The sequence below is a fragment of the Sorex fumeus genome, unplaced genomic scaffold, assembly GCF_029834395.1.
Source record: "Sorex fumeus unplaced genomic scaffold, SorFum_2.1 ptg000142l, whole genome shotgun sequence".
In the NCBI taxonomy this organism is placed as follows: Eukaryota; Metazoa; Chordata; class Mammalia; order Eulipotyphla; family Soricidae; genus Sorex; species Sorex fumeus.
Window position 1 is genome coordinate 2,319,981 of NW_026606199.1, and position 21,634 is coordinate 2,341,614.

Consider the following 21,634-nt stretch of genomic DNA (forward strand, 5'->3'; position numbering starts at 1 on the left):
CAGACCGAGACAAGCACCCAAGACGGAAACAAGCACCCCAGGCCGAGACAAGCACCCGCTAGGAAGAGTGAGTGACCACGGCTTCCGCGGGCTGTTGTCACCCTCCGACGCAGGCTTGGAACCAAACGCCCCACAATGTGGAGGGACCTTCCGAGGGTCCCCCCGGCTTCCTGAGTGCGGGGACCTGTGGCCCACAGCGTCAGACCCCGCCCCCCTCCCTCCCCACCTCCCCCCCTGCCCCACTGTACAACTTCATCTTGTCAGGAGAAAAGCGGCCCCTTGGCGGCCAGGACAGGGAATAAGAGCAGGAAATTTGCTGGCACAGCGCGGCCCCCGAGCATGGCTGGGGCCTCTCCAAAAAGAACAGAGCAAACCAAATCAAACTTTCGCCCTTACGCAACCCACAGCATTTACAGAACATTCCCAGGCGCCGCGACTTCAAACTCAACCCCCCTCCCAGCCCACCCCTCCCAGCGGTCAGCTAAACAGCCGCCCTCTCCCGCCGGCTCCGAAGGCGGAGTTTCTTGGCGTCCACGTCGTCGTTCTCCTGTGGGGAGAGGGGGTGGGCGTCAGTCACGGCACACACAGGCACCAACCCCGCCTGCCCACCCGCCAGGGACTGCGAGCTGCCCCCCCTCCCCACAGGCCAAACCATTGGAGGGTCCCGGGACTGCGGCACTGTCCAGCCCCCGCGTGATGCTTAAAGGCGCAGGGCTGGGGTGTGAGGAAGGGGCACGGCGGGTGCCCGGACCTAGCCCATGGCTCCCCTCATCCCCCATTTTTATCTGGCTGTTCGCACTTCAGTGTTTTTTTGTCTTTTGATACAAGAGTTTGTGCCTGTTTCCAGGGTCACGGTCAGTCAAGGTCTGTGCAGATCAACCTTCAGTGAGGGAGAATCCCGGCACACGGGGACTTTGCTTTCTTAGAAGCCGTCTGAGGGTGCACACGCGTGGCCCCGAGACCCTCTGAGAGGCGCCCAGGGATGAGTAGCACCACCCGGCAATGACTGCAGGGCATTCTCCACCCACTACGTGCGACACCCCGACCCTGGCGGGGGCTCACACCCTCCCCGCCAAGACTCTGGGAGCTGTACTCTGGGGCAGAGTCAGACAAGAGTCAGGAGGTCAGAGGCCAGGACTGGGGGGCAAGTGGCGTGGCCTGAGCTTGGCAGGAGGGAGCCTCAGGGACTGGTCGTAGAGGGCTGGGCAGGGTCTTGCCAGTGTCCAGGCCATCTTTGGTCTCTGCGGCTCCCCTCGCCTCCGGGAAACACCAGGGGGTCAGAGCGGGAACCCCCCCAAGGGTCTGACTGCAGGCCCCAAAGCAAAGACAGAGCGACGAGAAAGGCCCTGCGTGTCCTCAGCTGCCCCTGGCACTGCTGGGCGCTAGCCCACAGCAACATCACAGCGTGTCGCGGTGTGGGAGCTCTCGGGGTCCCGCCCTGGACACAGGGCTGCAGGGCGAGCAGGGGGTCCCACTCTCCCCCGAAAAGGGGTGTCTCGTGCTCCTGGAGCTCCCAGAACCCCCCATCCCTCCAGCTCTCCAACAGGTGTGGGCTTCAGGAGAGCCCACAGATGCGCCAGGACTCTCAGGCCACACGAGCTGCCCGGAACTGGGTCATCGCGTGGGAAGGGAGGCGGCCCTAGCCAGGAGGGTCAGCCTTGTCCTCCCCAGCCGGCCCTTTGGGTTTGGAGGGAGGTCAGAGCTGTGGACGCTCACCCGGGGGGGCAAAGTCCCAGGACCTGCCCAGAGCCCAGTGAGCAGCCCTCCGCCCCCTCCCCCGTGGCCCAGGCTGCTGCGATGGCCAAGTGGCCGGCCGTGCTAGGACAGGGACGGGACTTGCCTTCTCTGCGTCGTCACCGCCTCGCTTGCTGCCCCGAGTCACTCTGGGCTTGGAGTCTGGGCCCGCGGTGTCCTGCTGGACCGGGACCATGGCCTTCCTGCTGGTTCTGAGCGCGGCCTTTCCCGGGGCTCCGGCTGGACTCTCCTCGGCGGCCCTGGGCAGAGGCGCCTTCTTCCCCCTGGCCGGCCGCGGGGCTGCCTTGCTGTCTGGGCCACGGGTGTCCGTGGGGGCTGCCTCTTGCGGGCGTGGGGGCTCGGGGTCCTGTGTGGCTCCCAGTGGCGACCTCCTGTCCCTCCTGGCTTTCGTCTTCTCCGCTGGACTCAGAGACTCGGGTGCTGGCACTTCAGCATCTGCTTCTTTGGGGCGTTGGGAGCGCAGGGGCCTCCCCTGAGGAATCTAGAGGTAAGACAAGAAAGGCCTGAGCGACGGTAGGGGCAGGACAAAGGAGCTCTGAAGAGCAGGTGCCAGGAAATGGACATCAATGATCTTGGGCATCAGGAAACGGGCACCAACGGTCTTGGGCACTGGGAAACGGGCACCAACGGTCTTGGGCACTGGGAAACGGGCACCAACGGTCTTGGGCAACGGGAAACGGGCACCAACGGTCTTGGGCAACGGGAAAAGAGCATCAATGGTTTTGGGCACCAGGAAACGGGCACCAACGGTCTTGGGCACCGGAAAATGGGCACCAACGGTCTTGGGCACCGAGAAAAGAACACCAACAATCTTGGGCATCAGGAAACAGGCACCAATGGTCTTGGGCACCAGGAAATGAGCACTAACAGCTTAGGCACTGAGAAACGGGCACCAACGTTCTTGGGTACCGAGAAACAGACACCAATGGTCTTGGGCACCGGAAACGGGAAACGGGCACCAACAGTCTTGGGCACCAAGTAGCTGAAACCTCAACCTCCCAGCAGCCCCATGCGGACCCCCATGTCCCAGACCAACTCCCGCCACGAGCACGGAGTGGAAAGGGGTTGGAGAGCCGCCCTTTGCTCACGTGCCGGTGTCTACACTACCCGCCTCGCCCCTGCCATCGGGCCCGTGTCATCACCTGTCGGGTCGTGCCGGCTCTGCCAGCTCGGGTGCCGTCCGCCTGCTCCTGCTTGGTGCTGTCGGGCTGCTCCTCCGCAGGCTCCGTCCTCCGGGCCCGAACCCTCTGGCTCTGCGCCGTGATGGGGGGGTCCGGGGGCGCCACCCGCTGCTTCTTCTGCACCGGCGGCTCCTCTGCTGCTGGCTCTGGGCGCTGCCTCTTCCCTCTGGTGACCCGTCCGGCTGGGGGCGCCGGGAGAGCGGGGCCTTGGCTCGGGGAGGCCCCGGGGTCTCCACTGCTCTCTGGCTCCTCCACAGGCGCCCCCAGAGGGCCCTGGGGGCCACTTCTGGGAGTCCTAGCTGGCCGCCGCCTCGTGCTGAGGGCTGTTTGCTCTGGAGCCTGGACGCCGGCCAGCTGGGACAGCTGGAGATGGACTCTCGGCTGGGCCTCCTCGCCCGGGGACCCGGCCTGGGCCCGCAGCGGCCTCCTGCTTCTGCTTACAGGGTCACCCAAGTCCGGCTTCTGCTCGGTGGCTCCCTGGGATGACGTGGCGGCCGCATCCCCGGGGTCCTTGGCGGCTCCTCTCACTGCTCTGCTGGCTCTCGGGCGAGTGGGTGCCTCCTCGCTGCCCGCTGTGCCGGCTGCTGCCCGGAGCCGCCGCCTCTTGTTGCCTGGGCTGGCTGAGTCTGCCTGGGGGGCGCTGAGGGGTGCCTCTGAGGGTCTGCCCTCAGGGCTCAGCACGCTGGCATCCTCATGGGGGCTGGGGGGCTCAGTTGACTCGGCCAGGACTTCCGGGGCCTCGGCCTTTGCCCGGGCTGCTCGCAGCTGCCTCCTGCTTCCTGCCGCCCCTTCTGCGGGCTGGGGCTTCTGCCCGGCTAGTTCCTGAGGGGCCTTGGCACTGCCCTCGCCGTCAGCCTGGTCGGAGCGTGCGGCTCTCCCCGTGGCTGCCCGGGTGGGCCGGCGGCCAGCAGGAGGCTCCACATCTCCGTGCTCTGGACCCACAGGGGCTTGGACCCGCCTTGTTCTTGTTGTCACGACGGTGGGCTTGGCTGGAGGGTCTGCACGGGCCACCCTGGGGGTCTTGGCAGCAGACACGGGCTCATCTGTGTTCTGCGGTTGGGGGGGCTCCCTCTGCTCGGCCGGGACTTCCGGGGCCTCGACTTTTACCCGGGCTGCTCGCAGCTGCCTCCTGCCTCCTGCCGCCCCTTCTGCTGGCTGGGGCTTCTGCCCGGCTGGTCCCGGATCGGCTGTGGCACCTTCCTCGCCGTCGGCCTGGTCCAAGCGTGTGGCTCTCCCCGTGGCTGCCCGGGTGGGCCGGCGGCCAGCAGGAGGCTCCACGGCTCCTGGGGTTGGACCCGCAGGGGCTTGGACCCGTCTTGTTCTCATTGTCACGACGGTGGGCTTGGCTGGAGGCTCTGCACGGGGCACCCCGGGGGTCTTGGCAGCAGACACGGGCTCATCTGTGTTCTGCGGTTGGGGGGGCTCTCTCGGCCCAGCCGGGCCTCCCGGGGCCTCGACTTTTGCCCGGGCTGCTCGCGGCTGCCTTGTGCTTCCTGCCACCCCTTCTGCGGGCTGGGGCTTCTGCTCGGCTGGTCCCTGAGAGGGGGCAGCACCTCCCTTGCCATCGGCCTGGTCCAAGCGTGTGGCTCTCCCCGTGGCTGCCCGGGTGGGCCGGCGGCCAGCAGGAGGCTCCACGGCTCCTGAGGTTGGACCCGCAGGGGCTTGGACCCGCCTCGTTCTCGTTGTCACGACGGTGGGCTTGGCTGGAAGCTCTGCACGGGGCACCCTGGGGGTCTTGGCAGCAGACACAGACTCCTGTGTGTGCCCCTCTGGCTGGGGGGGCTCCCTCAGCTCGGCTGAGCCTTCCGGGGCCTCGACTTTCACCTGGGCCGCTCGCGGCTGCCTCCCGCTTCTCGTAGTCGTCAGCTTCTCGGTGGGCTCCAGCCGCTGCTTTGGCGCTTCCTTTGGCGGTTCGGTGCCTTCTGCCCCGGCTGCCGTGGTGGGGCCTGTGCGGGGGGCCCGGCGGCGGGTGGGCAGCTCCTCTCCTGGGTGCTCTGGTCCCGCGGCGGCGCGGGGCCGCCTCACTCTGCTGCTCACGACAGACTCTGGCTGGGGGGCTTCGTGGGGGTCCTCAGCGACGTTGACAGCAGACATTGGCTCCTGGGCTTGCTCGGGACTTCGGAACAGCTCTCTCAAACCCACCAGGTCTTCCAGGGGCTGTGCCTTCACTCTGGGGGTCCCCGGCTTCCTCCTGCTCCTGCCGACAGCTTCTGCCCGGCTGAGGCCCTGCTCTGGAGTTTCCTGCAGAAATGTGACCTTTCCCGTGGCACTGGCTGGGCCTGTGTGTATGGAGGCGGCCCTCCCCGGCGTGTGGGGGGTTGTTCTGGCTGCGAGGGGCTCCCCCACTTCTTGGGATGGTGTCTTGACTCGCCTGCTGGTGCTGGGAGTGCCAGTGGGTTCTGGCTTGGCAGACAAGCAGGGCCCGTCCTCGGACGTTGCTGTCTTAACGTGCTCTGGGGTTCGGAAAAGCTCTTCCAAGCCGGCCAGGTCTTCGAGGGGCTGCGCCTTCACTCTGGGGGTCCGCGACCGTCTCCTGTTCCCCGTGATGCCTGCTGCTGGGCTCAGGTCCTGCCCTGCAGCCTCTTGAGACCCCGTGACTCCTTCCAGACCTGCTGGCTCTCCATGTGTGGGGGCAGCCCTCCCAGGTGTGTGGGGGGCTGATCTGGCAGCGGAGGGTTCCTGCACGCCCCGAGACGGTGTCTTGAGTCGCTTGTTGGTACTGGAGGTTCCAGCTGGCTCTGGCTTGGCAGACAAACAGGGCCCGTCCTCGGACGTTGCTATTGCCTTGACTTGCTTTGGGGTTCGGAAAAGCTCTTCCAAGCTGGGCAGGTCTTCATGGGACTGCACCTTCACTCTGGGGGTCCCCGGCTTCCTCCTGCTCCCGCTGACACCTTCTGCCGGGCCCAGGTCCTGCTCTGGAGTTTTCTGTAGAAGCCTGAGCTTTCCTGCATCACTGGCTGGTCCTCTGCACGTGGGGGTGGCCCTGCCTGGTGTGTGTGGGGTTGTTCTGGCTGTGGAAGGTTCCTGCATGCCCCGAGATGGTGTCTTGAGTCGCCTGCTGGTGATGGGGGTGCCGGCGGGCTCTGGCTTGGCAGATGAGCAGGGCCCATTCACGGACGTTGCTGCCTTGACTTGCTCTGGAGTTCGGAAAAGCTCTTCCAAGCTGGCCAGGTCTTCGAGGGGCTGTGCCTTGACTCTGGGGGTCCGCGACCGTCTCCTGTTCCCCGTGATGCCTGCTGCTGGGCCCAGGTCCTGCCCTGCAGCCTCCTGAGGCCCCATGACTCCTTCCAGACCCGCTAGCTCTCCATGTGTGGGGGCGGCCCTCCCCGGTGTGTGGGGGGCTGATCTGGCCGCGGAAGGTTCCTGCACGCCCCGAGATGGTGTCTTGAGTCGCCTGCTGGCGGTGGGGGTGCCGGCGGGCTCTGGCTTGGCAGATGAGCAGGGCCCGTTCTCGGACGTTGCTATTGCACTCACTTGCTTTGGGGTTCGGAAAAGCTCTTCCAAGCTGGGCAGGTCTTCATGGGACTGCACCTTCACTCTGGGGGTCCCCGGCTTCCTCCTGCTCCCGCTGACACCTTCTGCCGGGCCCAGGTCCTGCTTTGGAGTCTCCTGTAGAAACCTGAGCTTTCCTGTGTCACTGGCTGGTCCTCTGCACATGGGGGTGGCCCTCCCTGGTGTGTGTGGGGTTGTTCTGGCTGCAGAAGGTTCCTGCATGCCCCGAGATGGTGTCTTGAGTCGCCTACTGGCGGTGGGAGTGCCGGATGGCTCTGGTTTGGCAGACGAGCAGGGCCCGTCCTCGGATGTTGCTGCCTTGACTTGCTCTGGGGTTCGGAAAAGCTCTTCCAGGCTGGGCAGGTCCTCAAGGGGCTGCGCCTTCACTCTGGGGGTCCGTGACCGCCTCCTGCTCCCCGTGATGCCTGTTGCTGGGCCCAGGTCCTGCCCTGCAGCCTTCTGAGGCCCCATGACTCCTTCCAGACCCGCTGGCTCTCCCCCTGTGGGGACGGCCCTCCCGGGTGTGTGGGGGGCTGATCTGGCAGCGGAGGGTTCCTGCACGCCCCGAGACAGTGTCTTGAGTCGCTTGTTGGTACTGGAGGTTCCAGCTGGCTCTGTCTTGGCAGACGAGCAGGGCCCGTCCTCGGACTTTGCTATTGCCTTGACTTGCTTTGGGGTTCGGAAAAGCTCTTCCAAGCTGGGCAGGTCCTCATGGGACTGCGCCTTCACTCTGGGGGTTCCCGACTTCCTCCTGCTCCCACTGACACCTTCTGCAGGGCCCAGGTCCTGTTCTGGAGTTTTCTGTAGAAACCTGAGCTTTCCCGCATCACTGGCTGGTCCTCTGCACATGGGGGTGGCCCTCCCCGGTGTGTGTGGGGTTGTTCTGGCTGCGGAAGGTTCCTGCACAACCCGAGATGGTGTCTTGAGTCGCCTGCTGGCAGCGGGGGTGCCGGCGGGCTCTGGCTTGGCAGACGAGCAGGGTCCATCCTCGGACTTTGCTTCCTTGACTTGCTTTGGGGTTCGGAAAAGCTCTTCCAAGCTGGGCAGGTCCTCAAGGGGTTGCACCTTCCCTCCGGTGGTTCCCGACTTCCTCCTGCTCCCACTGACACCTTCTGCAGGGCCCAGGTCCTGTTCTGGAGTTTTCTGTAGAAGCCTGAGCTTTCCCGCATCACTGGCTGGTCCTCTGCACGTAGGGGTGGCCCTCCCCGGTGTGTGTGGGGTTGTTCTGGCTGCGGAAGGTTCCTGCATGCCCCGAGATGGTGTCTTGAGTCGCCTGCTGGTGATGGGGGTGCCAGCGGGCTCTGGCTTGGCAGACGAGCAGGGTCCATCCTCGGACTTTGCTTCCTTGACTTGCTTTGGGGTTCGGAAAAGCTCTTCCAAGCTGGGCAGGTCCTCAAGGGGCTGCGCCTTCACTGTGGGGGTCTTCGACCGCCTCCTGCTCCCTGTGACGCCTCCTGCCAGGCCCAGGTCCTGCCCTGCAGTCTCCTGAGGTCCCGTGACTCCTTCCAGACCCGCTGGCTCTCCACGTGTGGTGGCAGCCCTCACCGGCTTGTGGGGAGTTGTTCTGGCTGCAGGGGTCTCCCCCACTCCCCGGGATGGTATCTTGAGTCGCCTGCTGGGGGTGGGGGTGCCGGCGGGCTCTGGCTTGGCAGATGAACAGGGCCCGTCCTCGGACGTTGCTATTGCATTGACTTGCTTTGGGGTTTGGAAAAGCTCTTCCAAGCTGGGCAGGTCCTCAAGGGGCTGTGCCTTCACTCTGGGGGTTCCCGACTTCCTCCTGCTCCCGCTGACACCTTCTGCCGGGCCCAGGTTCTGTTCTGGAGTTTTCTGTAGAAGCCTCAGCTTTCCTGCATCACTGGCTGGTCCTCTGCACATGGGGGTGACCGTCCGCGGTGTGCGTGGGGACTTCCCGATCATAGGGGTCTCCTGCACGCCCTGGGCAGCCTCCGCTGTAAGGAAGAAAAACAAAACACATGAGTCCATGTGGGGCTCAGCTTCCAGCAAGGCGTTCCTTTCTGTTTCTTGGGTCACGCCGGCTGTGCTCAGGGCTCACTCCTAGCCCTGCATGAAGCATCACTCCAGGCCATGCTCCGGGGACCACACGGGATGGCGGGGATGAAGCCATGAGCAGGCAAAGGCCCTCCTGCGTGCTCTCGCGGAGTCCTATTCTGACGCCCTGACAGCCACCACTCTTAGAACTAAGACAGGGGCTGATCTGAGGGCTCTGGCCTGGGCATTGGCTCCTCCAGGACCAGACGGGACAACCAGAGCCCCGAAGTGGCCGGGCCATGTCACGGAGACCTGGACGAAAGCACTTTTCCTCAGCGCCGGAAGCAGCGTCTGCCCTGCCTGACAGCTCTCCAGCCCCGCACTGACTGGTCCCCTCCCCCACCCGCCTCGGTGCCACACAGCTCCTCGGTGCCAGGGACTGGGCGGCAGTCCCCCGGGAGACAGAACACAGAACAGTGGGTGCTGCCGTAGGACACGGCCATGTGGACGCCTTCTCATGGGCATCTGTGAGCCGCTGGTCAGAACTACACAGAGAAGCCCAGAGACGCATCCCTGCGTACAAAGTCCCCTCTGACCCCAGGGAAGAGAAGGCAAAGGCCAGAGTTCACAGTTACCAGCTGGGCAGAGCCCAGATGCCGTGACCAAGGGGAGCTGCGTGGGTCGGAGGCTGCGCAGGGGAAGGCTGCCTTGCGTGGGGCCAAGCAGCTCAATGTCCGGTACCGCTTGGTCCCAGAGCACGGCCGGGCACAGCCCCAGAGCCTCGGTCGTCCTTGGCACCAGAGGGCCCGGGCAATAGCGCATCCTCGGAACCTCATGCCTGGCTGGCTCCGAACTGTCCCACCCTTGGGTGCCCCCCACCCCCAGCAAATACAGAAACGTCTGCCGCAGTGAGCTAGTGTCCCACGCTGCCACCCCAGCTGCTGAATCAGGCCACGCCGAGAGCCGGGCACCTACCCATCGTGTCCAGGACAGCGGGAACAGTCTCCTCACCGAAACCGGGGGCGGGAAGCTTTGCGGCCAGCAGGCCCCCAGAGGCAGATCGGCGGGCAGGACGCGTGTTCCTCCTCGGGGAGGCCCCTCTCCCGGGAGTCTGGAACATCTCGGCCAGCCCTATGGGATGAGTATCCTCAGTGAACGGGCCGCTGGCACTCCCCATGAAGAAACGCCCGGAGGAGGCTGGCACTGGGCACGCCCAGAAACCCCAGGAGTCCCCAGGGGTTGTGCAGGACCAGGAGGAAGGGACGTGCCCACAGCTCTGCTGACTCAGGCAGGTCCCCACGCCCCATCACAACCCGGACTCCCACTAGTCCTGGCTGTTATCTCTGGGAATAACGGTGGGGCCCCTGAGCACTATTTGAGAGCCCCCTCCCCCCCAAAGAGTATCAAACAGTCTGAGGTCCTACAGATGTGACTTTATGTTCAAACAACCCCACCCACACACACACCCGGTTTTAATTTAAGTGCTGGTAACACCAAGTCACACCCCTAGGGCATCCCCAGAGAATGGAAGGAACTGACGTTTCCCTTGCAGGGGGATGGGGGCTCCCAGCAGGGCTCAGGAGGGGCAGGGACCCTTCCTGGGAAAACATCCCATCAACGGAAAGTGACGTGTGAGGGAAACGTTGGCTTCCTGGGTCCCCCACGGCGAGGCCTTACCTGAGAGGTCCTCGGGGAAGCCGGCCTTGTGGCTGGACACCAGGTGATTCAGCATCCACTGAGGGCGGGCCGGCTCTCGCACCTTCTCCAGGTGGGCCCTGCCGACGGTGATGGTGCAGGGGGAGTTGGCGTGGCCAGTGCTGAAATGGTCAGGGATGCTGCCCACCGGCTTCTGCAAGGACACGGAAGTGAAGCTCTGGCCCCTCACCCTCCCCACTGCCCGGCCCCCTTCTCAGCCGCGGGAGGCCTTGCCCACCTTCGGGGTGTTCTGGATTCTTCTCTGCTTTCTCGGTGGCTGCCGGATGGGCGCGTGCTTCGCCGTCCTGGTCTGCGTCTTCTTGGCGCCAAGCCGCACCACGTCTGCCCATGACCTGGCCACTGGCACGAGGAAAACACCACACATGGAGCCGCCGGCCCTGCCCGGGCTGTCCCGCTGCTCCTTCCGCAGTGCTCACTCACTCACCCATGAGGTTGGCCTCGGACGCGCCGCTCCTCCTCTTGGAGTGGATCATCTGGAGGATGCCCTGTCGGCTGCGCCCAAGGGATACTCTCCGAGGAGGCTGCTGGCCGCTCCGCCGTGAGGTCCGCTTGGGCGTGTCCACCACCGGGACAGGCTGCCTGGGACTGTCAGCGGCTTCCTGGCGCGGGTCTGAAGGGGGCACGCCTTGTGCTGGGCTCTGTGGCCGCCCCTGCGGGGAAGAGGCGAGCATCAGAGAAGCCTGCGGGCGCCGTGGACCGGGCCAAGGGCGGCGTCTGCCCCGCAAGCCTCAGGTCTCAGGTTGGATCCCCGGCACTGGCTCATGTGTGCTAAGCAGAGCCCACTGTGCAGGCCGGGAGGGCCGGGTGCCACCAAGTGTGTGACCCGGGCCAGTACCCCCACGAAAAGCGGGTCAGAACCAGTTAGAGTTCAGCCCGAGCCAAGAGCACGCGGCCTCCTTGTCCGTTGCCAATGGGATGGAAGGAGAGGACCAAGGTCAGCCGCCGTCCGCACAACCCCTCGCTCCCACCCCTCTTGGAGAAGAAAGGGAAGAAAAGCCACAGGAATCCTCCCCGGGGCTTTCCACGGGAAGACCGGGCCGGCCAGGCTGGCCAGTTGCGGGGAGAGGGCCCACGGGGCTGGAGGCCTGAGGGGGCAGAGGGCACCGCCCGTCTCTGGTCAGGGAGGGGCCAGGGCCTTCCTGGCGGGGGGTCCCAAGGGTCTGAGGCTCGGGGCAGGCGCCTCACCTTGATGATGGTCTTCAGCACGCTGGGCGCCAGCGAGCGGCATCTCCGTGGCGTCTCTCCTCTCTTCAGGGGCGTGTTGGGGGGCAAGTTCTCGTCAAATAGCTCCGGTCTGAGGCGGCCCCCGAAGGACACCCGCCTGCGCTTCCCCTGCTCGCCTGCTGCCCACTCTGCGGGAAGAAGGACGGGGGTCAAGGCCTGCTGCCACAACCCGGAGTCCCGTCTGCCTCAGAGAGAACCACCCACGTGGGCACAGCGCGGGCAGTGTCCCCCACAGGGCGCCTGGCTGCACCCTCGGGCCTTCCTGGGGGGCCCTTCTTAGTGAAACCTGTGCAGGACAGTGCATAGGGGCTGGTGGAGGGGGAGGGATGACCCCTAGACTCCAGGGAGGTTGTCAGACCAGGTGGGCTCCGACTGGGAGCCACAGACACCAAATGGCCGCAACGCCCATCCCTCCTGCCCCTTCCCACGGTCATTTGTAAGGAAATGCCAAAAGCAAGCCGGACACACGACAGCACCGAAGTGCACGCACCCCAGTTCTGCCAGGCACCATGGCCCCCAGTGCCGGAGCCCCCCGAGGCCTGTCCAGCCGAGATTTCCTGGGAGGCCCCTGGACGAATCAAAAAATAATTTTTTTCTTTTTTGCTTTTTGGGTCACACCCAGCGACACACAGGGGTTACTCCTGGCTCTGCACTCAGGAATTCCTTCTGGCGGTGCTCTGGGGACCCTATGGGATGCTGGGAATTGAACCCGGGTCAGCCACGTGCAAGGCAAATGCCCTACCTGCTGTGCTATCTCTCCAGCCCCTAAAAAATGAAATTTTAAAAGAAACTGCTGTCCGAGACCATGCGAGCTGGCTGGCGTCTGAGCGCCAGCACTGGCAGAAGCAGCAACGCGGCTGTGCCTGGGCCTGGCACGGGGGCATTGGGATCCAGCCCGAGCACCTCGCAAAAAGCAGCAGCTTCAAAGGAAGAGGGAGTTGGGGCAACCCTGCCCTGTGGGTTTGCCTCACATGCGGCAGACCAGCGTTGGTTCCCTGCACCCCATTTGATCCCCTGAGACAGCCAGGAGTGGCCCCAAACCCCCAAGCAAACAAAACCCCACAAGACACAAAATTAAGAAAAGGAAAAGAAAAAAGGGGGGGGGGGGGCTGGAGCAATAGCACAGCGGGGAGGGCATTTGCCTTGCACACGGCCGACCCGGGTTCGACTCCCAGAATCCCATAAGGATTCCCCAAGCACCACCAGGAGTCATTCCTGAGTGCATGAGCCAGGAGTAACCCCTGTGCATCGCCGGATGTGACCCAAAAAGAAAAAAAAAAAATGGAAAAGAAAAGCTTAGGTCAACACAGCTTTTTTTTTTTTCCTTTTTGGGTCACATCCAGCAATGCACAGGGGTTACTCCTGGTTCATGCACTCAGGAATCACTCCTGGCCATGCTCCGGGGACCCTATGGGATGCTGGGAATCGAACTCGGGTTGGGCCGTGTGCAAGGCAAATGCCCTCCCCGCTGTACTATCACTCCAGCCCCAGGTCAACACAGCTCTTGTACCTGCTGCCCCCCGCCAAGCTCCTGGGTCTGGAGGCGCAAGATCCCCAGGGGTCCTGGCTGGCCTGGGAGGCTGACCCAGAAGCAGTTGCTTGCTCAAAATCCCAGGAAAGGCCAGCGTGCCATAGAAGCGTTTTCCGTTGGGTTCTACTGCACACACATGTGAGGAGACGCCACCCCCAGGGGTCCCCACAAATCCTGGCTGCATCCCACCACCACATCTGAGGAGAGAGGCCCAGTGTGACACTTACTAGCGGGGTCTTTGCAGCTGCCCACGTGGGTGGAGCCCAGGCCAGGGGAGCCAGGGCCGGCGTGCCCCGCTGCTTTCTCGGCCCGGGGGACCTGCGGGGTCTCACCCAGGCCCTGCATGAGCAGGGGGGCCAGGACGGAGGGGCTCTGCGCCCCGCTGGAGCTCAGCCTCCTCTGCTTCTTGGGCAGGGGCTTCTCTGGCGTGTCCCCGGGAACACAGGCGCCTTCCACCTTCGTGGGGGTCTGACTTTTCCTCGGGAGCTTCTGTGGCCCGGGACTCGGAGACCCCATTCCGGCGTCAGCTCCCAGGGCCTCGCTGCGCCGCCGTTTCCGGGAGGAAGGTCGCGGGGACGGGGCCGGCTGCCCTGGGCTCTTGGCCACGGGTGTTCCTGGGCGAGGACAGCTCACAGGGTGGGCCCCGGGTCCCTGCCGCTCCTTTGGGGTGTGCCCCTGTTCTGCGGGCGCGGGGACAGCCTGCCGCTGGGAGCCCCCGGTCGATTTCCTCCTGGGCCCTCCCGAGCCCGGGGCAGGGGGCTGGCCCTGGGGCCCGAGGGAGGCCGACCTCCCCCGAGGGGCCCCGGGGACATTCTCCTTCTCGGCCCGGCCACCCAGCTCCTCTTTCATCGACTCGTAAAGCTGCTGAAACGGAGAGAGGCTCGTGCGGCCCTTCTCGGGTCTCGGGGTCCCGGGGGGCCTGCCCCGCTCCCCGGCCAGCTCCGGGGTTCTCCTGCCGGCGTGGCTCTCCAGGCTCCTGCGGGCACCTCCGAGGCTCTTCGCACGCACCCCGGAGCGCCCCGGAACCTTCTCTTCAAGGACTTCGGAATCTGGAACTTCCCCATCTGGGCAGCGAGTCAGGAAAGAACTGGTCTCAGTTCAGGGGCCTCTCGTGACTCGCCTGGGCAGCACCCACATGGGAGTGGACGCCGCCGCCCGGGACAGGATTCGTGGGAGCCCCACGCTCCATCCCAGCCACCGCCTGGACACCCCAGCACGCTGAGGGGAACCTCCCCTCCACCCCGCAAAAGCAAAAAGTACTTCTGGTGGCTTTGTGGCCGAGTGTCCTCGAGGCCTAAGGCGCACAGGACAGCAGCGTTGTGACTCCAGTGCTCAGAGCCCCGTGGACCACGACAGTCTCCCCGGCTCAAGGCCACGGATAGACACGCAGGGCAGAGTCAGGCCGACAGCCAAACCGGACCACACATGAGGGCCCCCCCCCGCCCCCCGCAGCCCTGCCAGTCTTTTTGAGGCACATTCCTGTCTGCCCACAGCAGTCCCGACTTCCAGAATGTTCCCAACACTTGGTTCTCATGCCCCTTCCTGCCAGGAAGCCTCTCAGCGCCAGGCCCCAGCACAAAACCAAACACACTCACCGTGGTCCGAGGAGAAGCCGGACACAGAAAGTGGACGCAGAGACTCCTGGGGACAGAGAAGCACGCGGTGTAGACGGCTCAGAGGCCGGGGGCAGGAGAGTACAGCAGGCAGGAGCTCTCCTCGCACGAGGCCACACCGGGTTAGAGCCCCTGCACCCCAGAGGGACCCCAAGCCTGTCAGGAGTAAGTCCTGAGTGCAGAGCCAGGGGTAAGCCCTGAGCACAGCCGGGTGTGGCCCCCAAACCAATAATAAGAGGGGCTGGAGCGATAGCACAGCGGGTAGGGCGTTTGCCTTACAAGCGGCCGACATGGCCGACCCGAGTTCGATTCCTCCGCCCCTCTCGGAGAGCCTGGCAAGCTACCGAGAGTACCTCGCCCGCACGGCCAAGCCTGGCAAGCTCCCGTGACGTGGTCGATATGCCAAACACAGTAACAAGTCTCATGATTGAGATGTTACTGGGCCCGCTCGAGCAAATTGATGAACAATAACGGGAGGACAGTGACGGTGACAATAATAATAATTTCATCACCAGCACCATCCTCATCAGTAAGGGGCAGATTCCTCCCCGCACCTAAGTTCAGCTTCTGTGGCTCTCGGCTCATTCCCCTCTGCCGCGACCCCCGTCCATCCTCGCAGGGGAAACCGCCCCCAGCACCCTCCGTCCCCCGCACCTGTGAGTGTCTCCGTCCCACACTCGCGGCTGGTCTGTCCCCATCCTGGTGACTCTGGTGACTGGCGTCTTCATACCTGGCACACAGAGCAACGGGGGTACGTGGGATGCGGGTGACAGTGAGGGTCGCCCCCTTAGGACCCACTGAGTGCCGGGGACTGGGCTGGCCAGAGGGAGCAGTTCCTGGCCCGAGCCGAGCCTTCTCGGGGTCTGACAGCTGGGGGGGGCCCACCCCGAACCACTGAGAGTCACGGTGCAAGAGCTGTACCTGCACTCTGGGACAGCACAGCCTGCCTGCTCCACACAGGGCAGGCGCACTCAGACACACAGACACAGACACACACACACACACACGAAGGACAGTCTTTCTCTCACACACACAGGAAGCACAGTCACACACAGGAAAGACAGTCCCAAACACAGACAGGAAGCAGTCATACAGGAAGGACAGTCTCTCTCTGTCTCTCACACACACACACACACACACACACACACACACAGGAAAGACAGTCCCACACATACACACACACAGGAAGCACAGTCACACACCGGAAGGACAGTCTCTCTCTCTCTCTCTCTCTCTCTCTCTCTCTCTCATACACACACACAGGAATGAGTCTTTCTCACACACACAGACAGGAAGCAGTCATACAGGAAGGACAGTCTCTCTCTCACACTCATACACACACACACAAACACACAAGAAGAACAGTCACACACAGCAAGGACAGTCACACACACTCTCTCACACACATATGCAGGAAAGTCTCTGTCTCACACACACACACACACACATGAACAGTCTCACACACACACACACACACAGACAGGAAGCACAGTCTCACATACAGACAGGAAGCAGTCATATAGGAAGGACAGTCTCTCTCACACTCACATACACACACAGGAAGGACAGTCACACACACAGGAAGAACAATAACACACACAGCAAGGACAGTCACACACACAAGGACAGTTACACACACTCTCTCTCTCTCTCACACACATATGCAGGAAAGTGTCTCTGTCTCTCTCTCTCTCTTACACACACACACACACACACACACACACACACACACACGTCCCAGCGGGTCTGCATGCCACAGGTGGAGCGTGACTGCTTCAGGCGGGAGGCGTGGGATCTGAACCCGGAGGCGCCTGGGGAAGGGGAGATGCAGCCAGCCCCCCGGGAGAGTCCTGCAGGAGTTCGCGCCGGACCCTCCTCCCGTTTCCTGCTCTCTGCCGAGGTGTTCGCCACCCCCTAACACCTGCGCTGGGCATCTCCTTCCGGAGAAACGGTTCTGGTCTCCTCCCCACTCCAGACGCTTCTTACCCAGTGGCCTCGGCTTGGCCACGAAGGCCGGGGGACCAAGAGCATCTGACGGTCCCAGGGTCGACCGACCCAAACACCAGCTGCCCGACAACAGCGCACTCACAGGGCCAGAGGGATGAGAGTGCAGCGGTGGGCGCTGGCCTCGCACACAGCCAACCCAGGTTCAACATCTGACACCCCCTATGATCCCGAGTCCCACCAGGGGTGACCCCTGAGCACCGCAGCGTGTGGACCCCAAAGAAAAACAAAGCAGTGGGCTTGGAGCTGCTGTGAAGAGAACTCAGCCTCCCGGGTCAGCCGCTGGGAGGGAGGGGGCAGGAAAAGTCACAGCTGCGCCAAGGAAGCAGTGCGTCACTGAAGGTCCAGAACATTCCAGAACACCAGTGAGGGCAGCATCTGCTCCTAGATCCTAGCACCAGGCTCACTCTGAAACAGGGAAACCAGACACGGGACAAAAAGGAAAATCATAATCCCGCACGTATGACCTCAACAGCTGGGTCAGGAGGGAGCGACCAGCAGACGTGTAGTGCCTGGAACATTCCGGCCTCCTCCAACAAGTGCCGCCAGCACCCCCTCCTGGCCGGACCTGGTAGTGACAGTGTCACGTCCAGGTTGGCCTCACATCCCTAAGTCCTCAAGCCGGAGAAGGAACAAGAGATGGGCCTGGGTCTGCCCGGAGCACGTGGGTCTGCACAAACCTCCTCATGCAGAAGTAGCAGAGAAAGGCAGCACGGGGTCCGTCTCTGGCTCCGGGGACGCACGTGTCAGCCAAGGCCGTGGTCTGAGACACGTGCCCCGTTCCCAGAAGCTGCAAGCCGGCCCCGGGTTCTGGGGTGTATGGGGTGGGGGCTGCACCCTTCTGGACAGCTTCTCGGCTGCATCAAGGGCTTCCCTGTCCTCTGGGGGATGGGCTAAGGGCCTCTGTGATCTATTTTTTTTTAATTGATTGATTGATTGATTGATTTATATTTTTACTTTTCGGATCACACCCAGTGACGCTCAGGGGTTACTCCTGGCTCTGCGCTCAAGAATTACTCCTAGAGGTGCTCAGGGGACCATATGGGATGCTGGGAATCGAACTCGGGTTGGCCGCATGCAAGGCAAACACCCTCCCCGCTGTGCTATCGCTCCAGATCCTGGCATCTGTGATCTTGTCTTCTTCTAAAGTCACGGGTCAAACGGGGCAGGGTCCTTGGGGACCTACGTTTGGCAGAATCGCCTCTCGCAAGTCCCTGTCTCCAGACAACAGTCCAGTCGGGGGGGGACGCATGGTTGGGGGCTTTTCCATCCAGAGCCCAGGCTCCTCCCGAGAGTGGCCTGATCCACGGCCTCTGAGCAGACCCAGTCAGCACCAGACCCAGTTGCCCCGCCAGCCCAGGCCATGTCAGGCCACACGGCGCCCCTCGGCACCGGCCACCAGCTGGGTGGGTTCTGAGGCATTGATGGGAAGAGTTGGGGGAAAGCGGGAGTGGCCCCTTCCCGTGGGCCAGGCCAGGCGTCACCTACCTGAAAGAACGATCAACAATCGTGATCACATCTCCGTGCTGCAGGCGGACAGGCTGGGCAATGGCCCTGCCGTTGAGTTGTGTTGGGTTCGAGGAACTGAAATTAATCAGGGTGGCCTGCGGGTGGACCAAGGGCCACAGTCAGTCATGGAGGACAGAGACCGGGGCAGGAAGGTCTCTAGTCAGAGAAGTGAGCGACTCACCTCCTTCTGGTGGATTTCGATTTTGCAATGTTGTTTGGACACCACGGGAAGCTGGATGCGGATGTCACACTCGATGTCCCTTCGTTCAAGAGAATTCCACATGTTTAGGTCTCAGCAAGGCAGAATCATTCCATCAATGTTTCAGCATAAAGACTTGGCGTGCGCTCGGCTCGCAAGTGTTGACGACGGAAAAGAAACCGCAAACCCCAGCACTTACTTAAATGAGGACCGTGTTTCGCAAAAGATTTCTACAATCGTAGAAGCTAGTGTTTTAAATCTTTAAAAGTGTTTAAAAATCACAATAAAAACACCAAGAGGCCTTTCATGAAAACGCCTGTGCTCACGAAACACAAGGGAGGAAGTCCTCTATAACCGTTGGAAACAACAATTTTTTTTATTCTGTTTTTCTTTCAAAACTTTGAATTGAGTTGCACTTTATACTCCAGTAAAGGTCTCCTCCCTACGGTACCAGAGTCAGCACCTCTCCGCCTCGGTTTCTCCAGATACAGAGAAGGGGGTCACATGAGCACCCATGTGATGGGGTTGCATGATTCACCCCCACAGAGAGAGAGAGAGAGAGAGAGAGAGAGAGCGCGCCACACTGAGTGGAAACACACACAGAGCCATAAGCAGCAGAAACACATGTACACAGCCATACGTGGCAGAAACAGAGACAGGAGCAGTAGAAACACACACACACACACACACACACACATACACAGAGCCATGAGCGGCAGAAACATACATGCACACTGCCACACATGGCAGAAACAGACAGGAGCAGTAGAAACACACACACACACAGAGCCACACCACTGCATACAGCACCACAGTCAGTGGAAACACACACACACACACACAGAGCCATGAGCAGCGAAAACGTACATGCACACTGCCCCACATGGCAGAAACAGAGACAGGAGCAGTAGAAACACACACACACACACACACACACACACAAACACACACACACACACACACACACACACAGAGCCAGGCGCAGCAGAAACACCCACATACACAGCCACGCATGGCGGAAGCACACACACACCACCACACATGACAAAAATCACACACACACACAGCCACGCTGGACATTCGTCACAACTCACAGCGCGATGACGGTCACAAGCGCCAACCAACCACCAACACGTGGGCAGTGCCACAGGGCTGTCACTGCCACCTGCCCTGAGGGCGGCCCCCACCAGGGCGAGCGGACTCCTCTCTCTGCCTCAGGCCGCCCAAAGCAGGGCGGCCTCCACTGCCTTGCCCGGGAAGTTCCCGCAGCCCCTCGCACACAGCAGGTGGGGCCGGCTCCCCTGCACCCCTGCACAAGCGCCTCCGCTTAAGAACCTCTGTGGCTGTGGCTGAGACTGTCTGGGTGGGCGCAGCTGGAGTCCAGCGAGGAGTCTAGACCCACGCGGGCTTCCAGGAGCCCTGCCCGCCGCCACGGCGCCCACCCGGGGCTCGCCGTGTTCCCTTCCCACAGGGAACAGTTCCTTCACTCGGGGAGCAGCAGCTGTTGTGGTCTGAACCCCCAACCCGGGGGCCACCCAGGGCAAACACCATCAGCCCGGAGGAGCACGAGGCGACCGTCCTCGGGAGACAGGAGCCCAAGCCCTACCCGAAAACCAGCCTCGAAGCCGGACTTGCAGGAGGCGGAAGATAAGAGAGCACAGTCAGTGGAGTCCCTCGGAGAGTGCAGGAGTGAGGGGGGAGTAAGGGTGAGGGTCCGAGAGCAGGAGAGAGAACAGGAAGAAGGCCTTGCTGCTGCAGGGGGCCTGGGTTGGATCCCCTGTGAGTTTCCCCAGGAGTGATCCTGAGCACAGAACCAGAAGCCCGGGGTCCCGCCGGGTGCGGCCGAGCACCCCAGCCTCCCCGGAGCACCCCAGCCTCCCCGGAGCACCCCAGCCTCCCCGGAGCACCCCAGCCTCCCCGGAGCACCCCAGCCTCCCCCGGAGCACCCCAGCCTCCCCGGAGCACCCCAGCCTCCCCCGGAGCACCCCAGCCTCCCTGGAGCACCCCAGCCTCCCCCGAGCACCCCAGCTTCCCCCGAGCACCCTAGCTTCCCCCGAGCACCCCAGCCTCCGCAACTGCTTTAATAAGCGAAAATAAAAGCTGGCCCAGGCCCCTCATCAGCCTGGCCCACCCAGGTGGCACCTCCAGCTGCAGGCAACGAGGAGGGAAAGTGCTCCGGAGCCAGCAGGAGGCTTGCTGGACCCCCGCCTGCGAGTGTCCAAGGCCTGCGAGTGTCCAAGGCCTCCTCGGCCTCTGCGGCGAGGGGCCAGGCCTGACAGTCAGCCGCACCATCGTGTCACCAAGTCCAGTGTCTCCTTCCAGCCCGCTCCTTCCTCTGATTGAGGAAAGCCCCCCACCCCCGCCCCCTGACTCTTAGCTCTCCAGGCCGGTCCACGCGCGCTCCCACCCGCACGGTCCACCAGGTTGGCGGGGCTCTGCACGCACCTTCCGAACAGGCAGCTGCTGAGGGTCAGCGGGAAGTGGGCTCCGTCCAGCCCGCTCCTTCTGATGGTCACCAGCCGCCCCGAGGGTCCCATCGCCAAGCCAGACCGGTGCAGACCCCGGCGGGGTCAGGGTCGGGGGTCCAAAGCGCGCGCGCGCGCGTCTCTCCTCCGCGGGCACAAGCCCCTGGGGACCCGGACAGTCAGTGGGGGGCGCCGGGGAGGGGTCAGCGGGCCGGGGTCCCGCGCGTCCCGCCGCGCTGCCCCCCGGTCGCGTCCACCCGGCCCACTCGGGGTCCGTCGCGGCCAGTCCAGCGCCCCGGGGGTCGCCCCGCCCCGGGCCCGGCTCACCTGGACGCGTGGCCCGCTCCTCCGCCCGGCGTCCCCCGAAGGTCCAGGTCGGGCTGGCGCCCACCCCCGCGGCCCTCCCGCCGGCCCGACCCACCTGCGCCGCCCCCGCGGCCCCGCTCCCGCCCGTCGGCTGCCCAGTGGCCGGCTGGACCCGGCCCCGCTGCGCCCCGACCCCGGCGTTGGCCGCGCGCGCGCACAGCCCGTCCCGCGTCCGCCCGATTCAAATGAAAGCGGCGATTCAAACTTGGCGCTCAGCGCGCCGATTGGCCGGGCCGGCGGCGAGCGGGCCAATGGGAGCGCGCGGACGGGGAGGGCGGGGCGAGCGGGCCAATGGGAGCGCGCGGACGGGGAGGGCGGGGCGAGAGGGCGGGGCTTGGGGCGGGGCGGGGCGGGGCTGGCGCGCGGGGCGGAGCGCGCGGGCTCCGGGCTGCGATCCGGGCTGGGGGCGCGGGGTCCTGGCCCGCCCGGTGGTCGCGGCACAGGGGCAGCGCGGGCAGAGCCCCGGGCCCGGCTTCCTGGAGGCGCAGGCGAGCTGCGCGCCCTGCAGCTCCTTGCTGGGGGGAGTGGAGGGGGGTCTGACGACCCCGTCCGCGGCGCTTGCAGTGAACTACTTAATTTCTTGTGTTTTT

The 21,634-nt window shown here is 63.8% G+C and overlaps 1 protein-coding gene across 1 annotated transcript; it reads right to left on the bottom strand.

Moving 5' to 3' along the window:
* Window positions 1–481: 481 nt before the first annotated feature.
* On the bottom strand, window positions 482–20,750 carry MKI67 (marker of proliferation Ki-67). Its single transcript, XM_056106706.1, has 13 exons — window positions 20,659–20,750; window positions 18,196–18,274; window positions 17,994–18,109; window positions 15,156–15,231; window positions 14,484–14,529; window positions 13,116–13,952; window positions 11,319–11,485; window positions 10,558–10,783; window positions 10,351–10,472; window positions 10,095–10,266; window positions 2,898–8,377; window positions 2,354–2,596; window positions 482–547 (listed from the first exon to the last, which is right to left on the bottom strand). The coding sequence occupies exons 1-13, from the start codon at window positions 20,748–20,750 to the stop codon at window positions 482–484; spliced, it is 7,722 nt and encodes a 2,573-aa protein (XP_055962681.1).
* Window positions 20,751–21,634: the final 884 nt, after the last annotated feature.

Bases quoted from the DNA above. Each gene is read 5' to 3' on its own strand.
- MKI67 (XM_056106706.1), bottom strand. From the start codon at position 20,750: ATGGGACCCTCGGGGCGGCTGGTGACCATCAGAAGGAGCGGGCTGGAC. The intron at 14,530-15,155 runs GTGCGGGGGACG...CTCTGTCCCCAG, and splicing joins TGGGACGGAGACACTCACAG to GAGTCTCTGCGTCCACTTTC. The intron at 13,953-14,483 runs GTGAGTGTGTTT...CTCGCTGCCCAG, and splicing joins CGGCTTCTCCTCGGACCACG to ATGGGGAAGTTCCAGATTCC.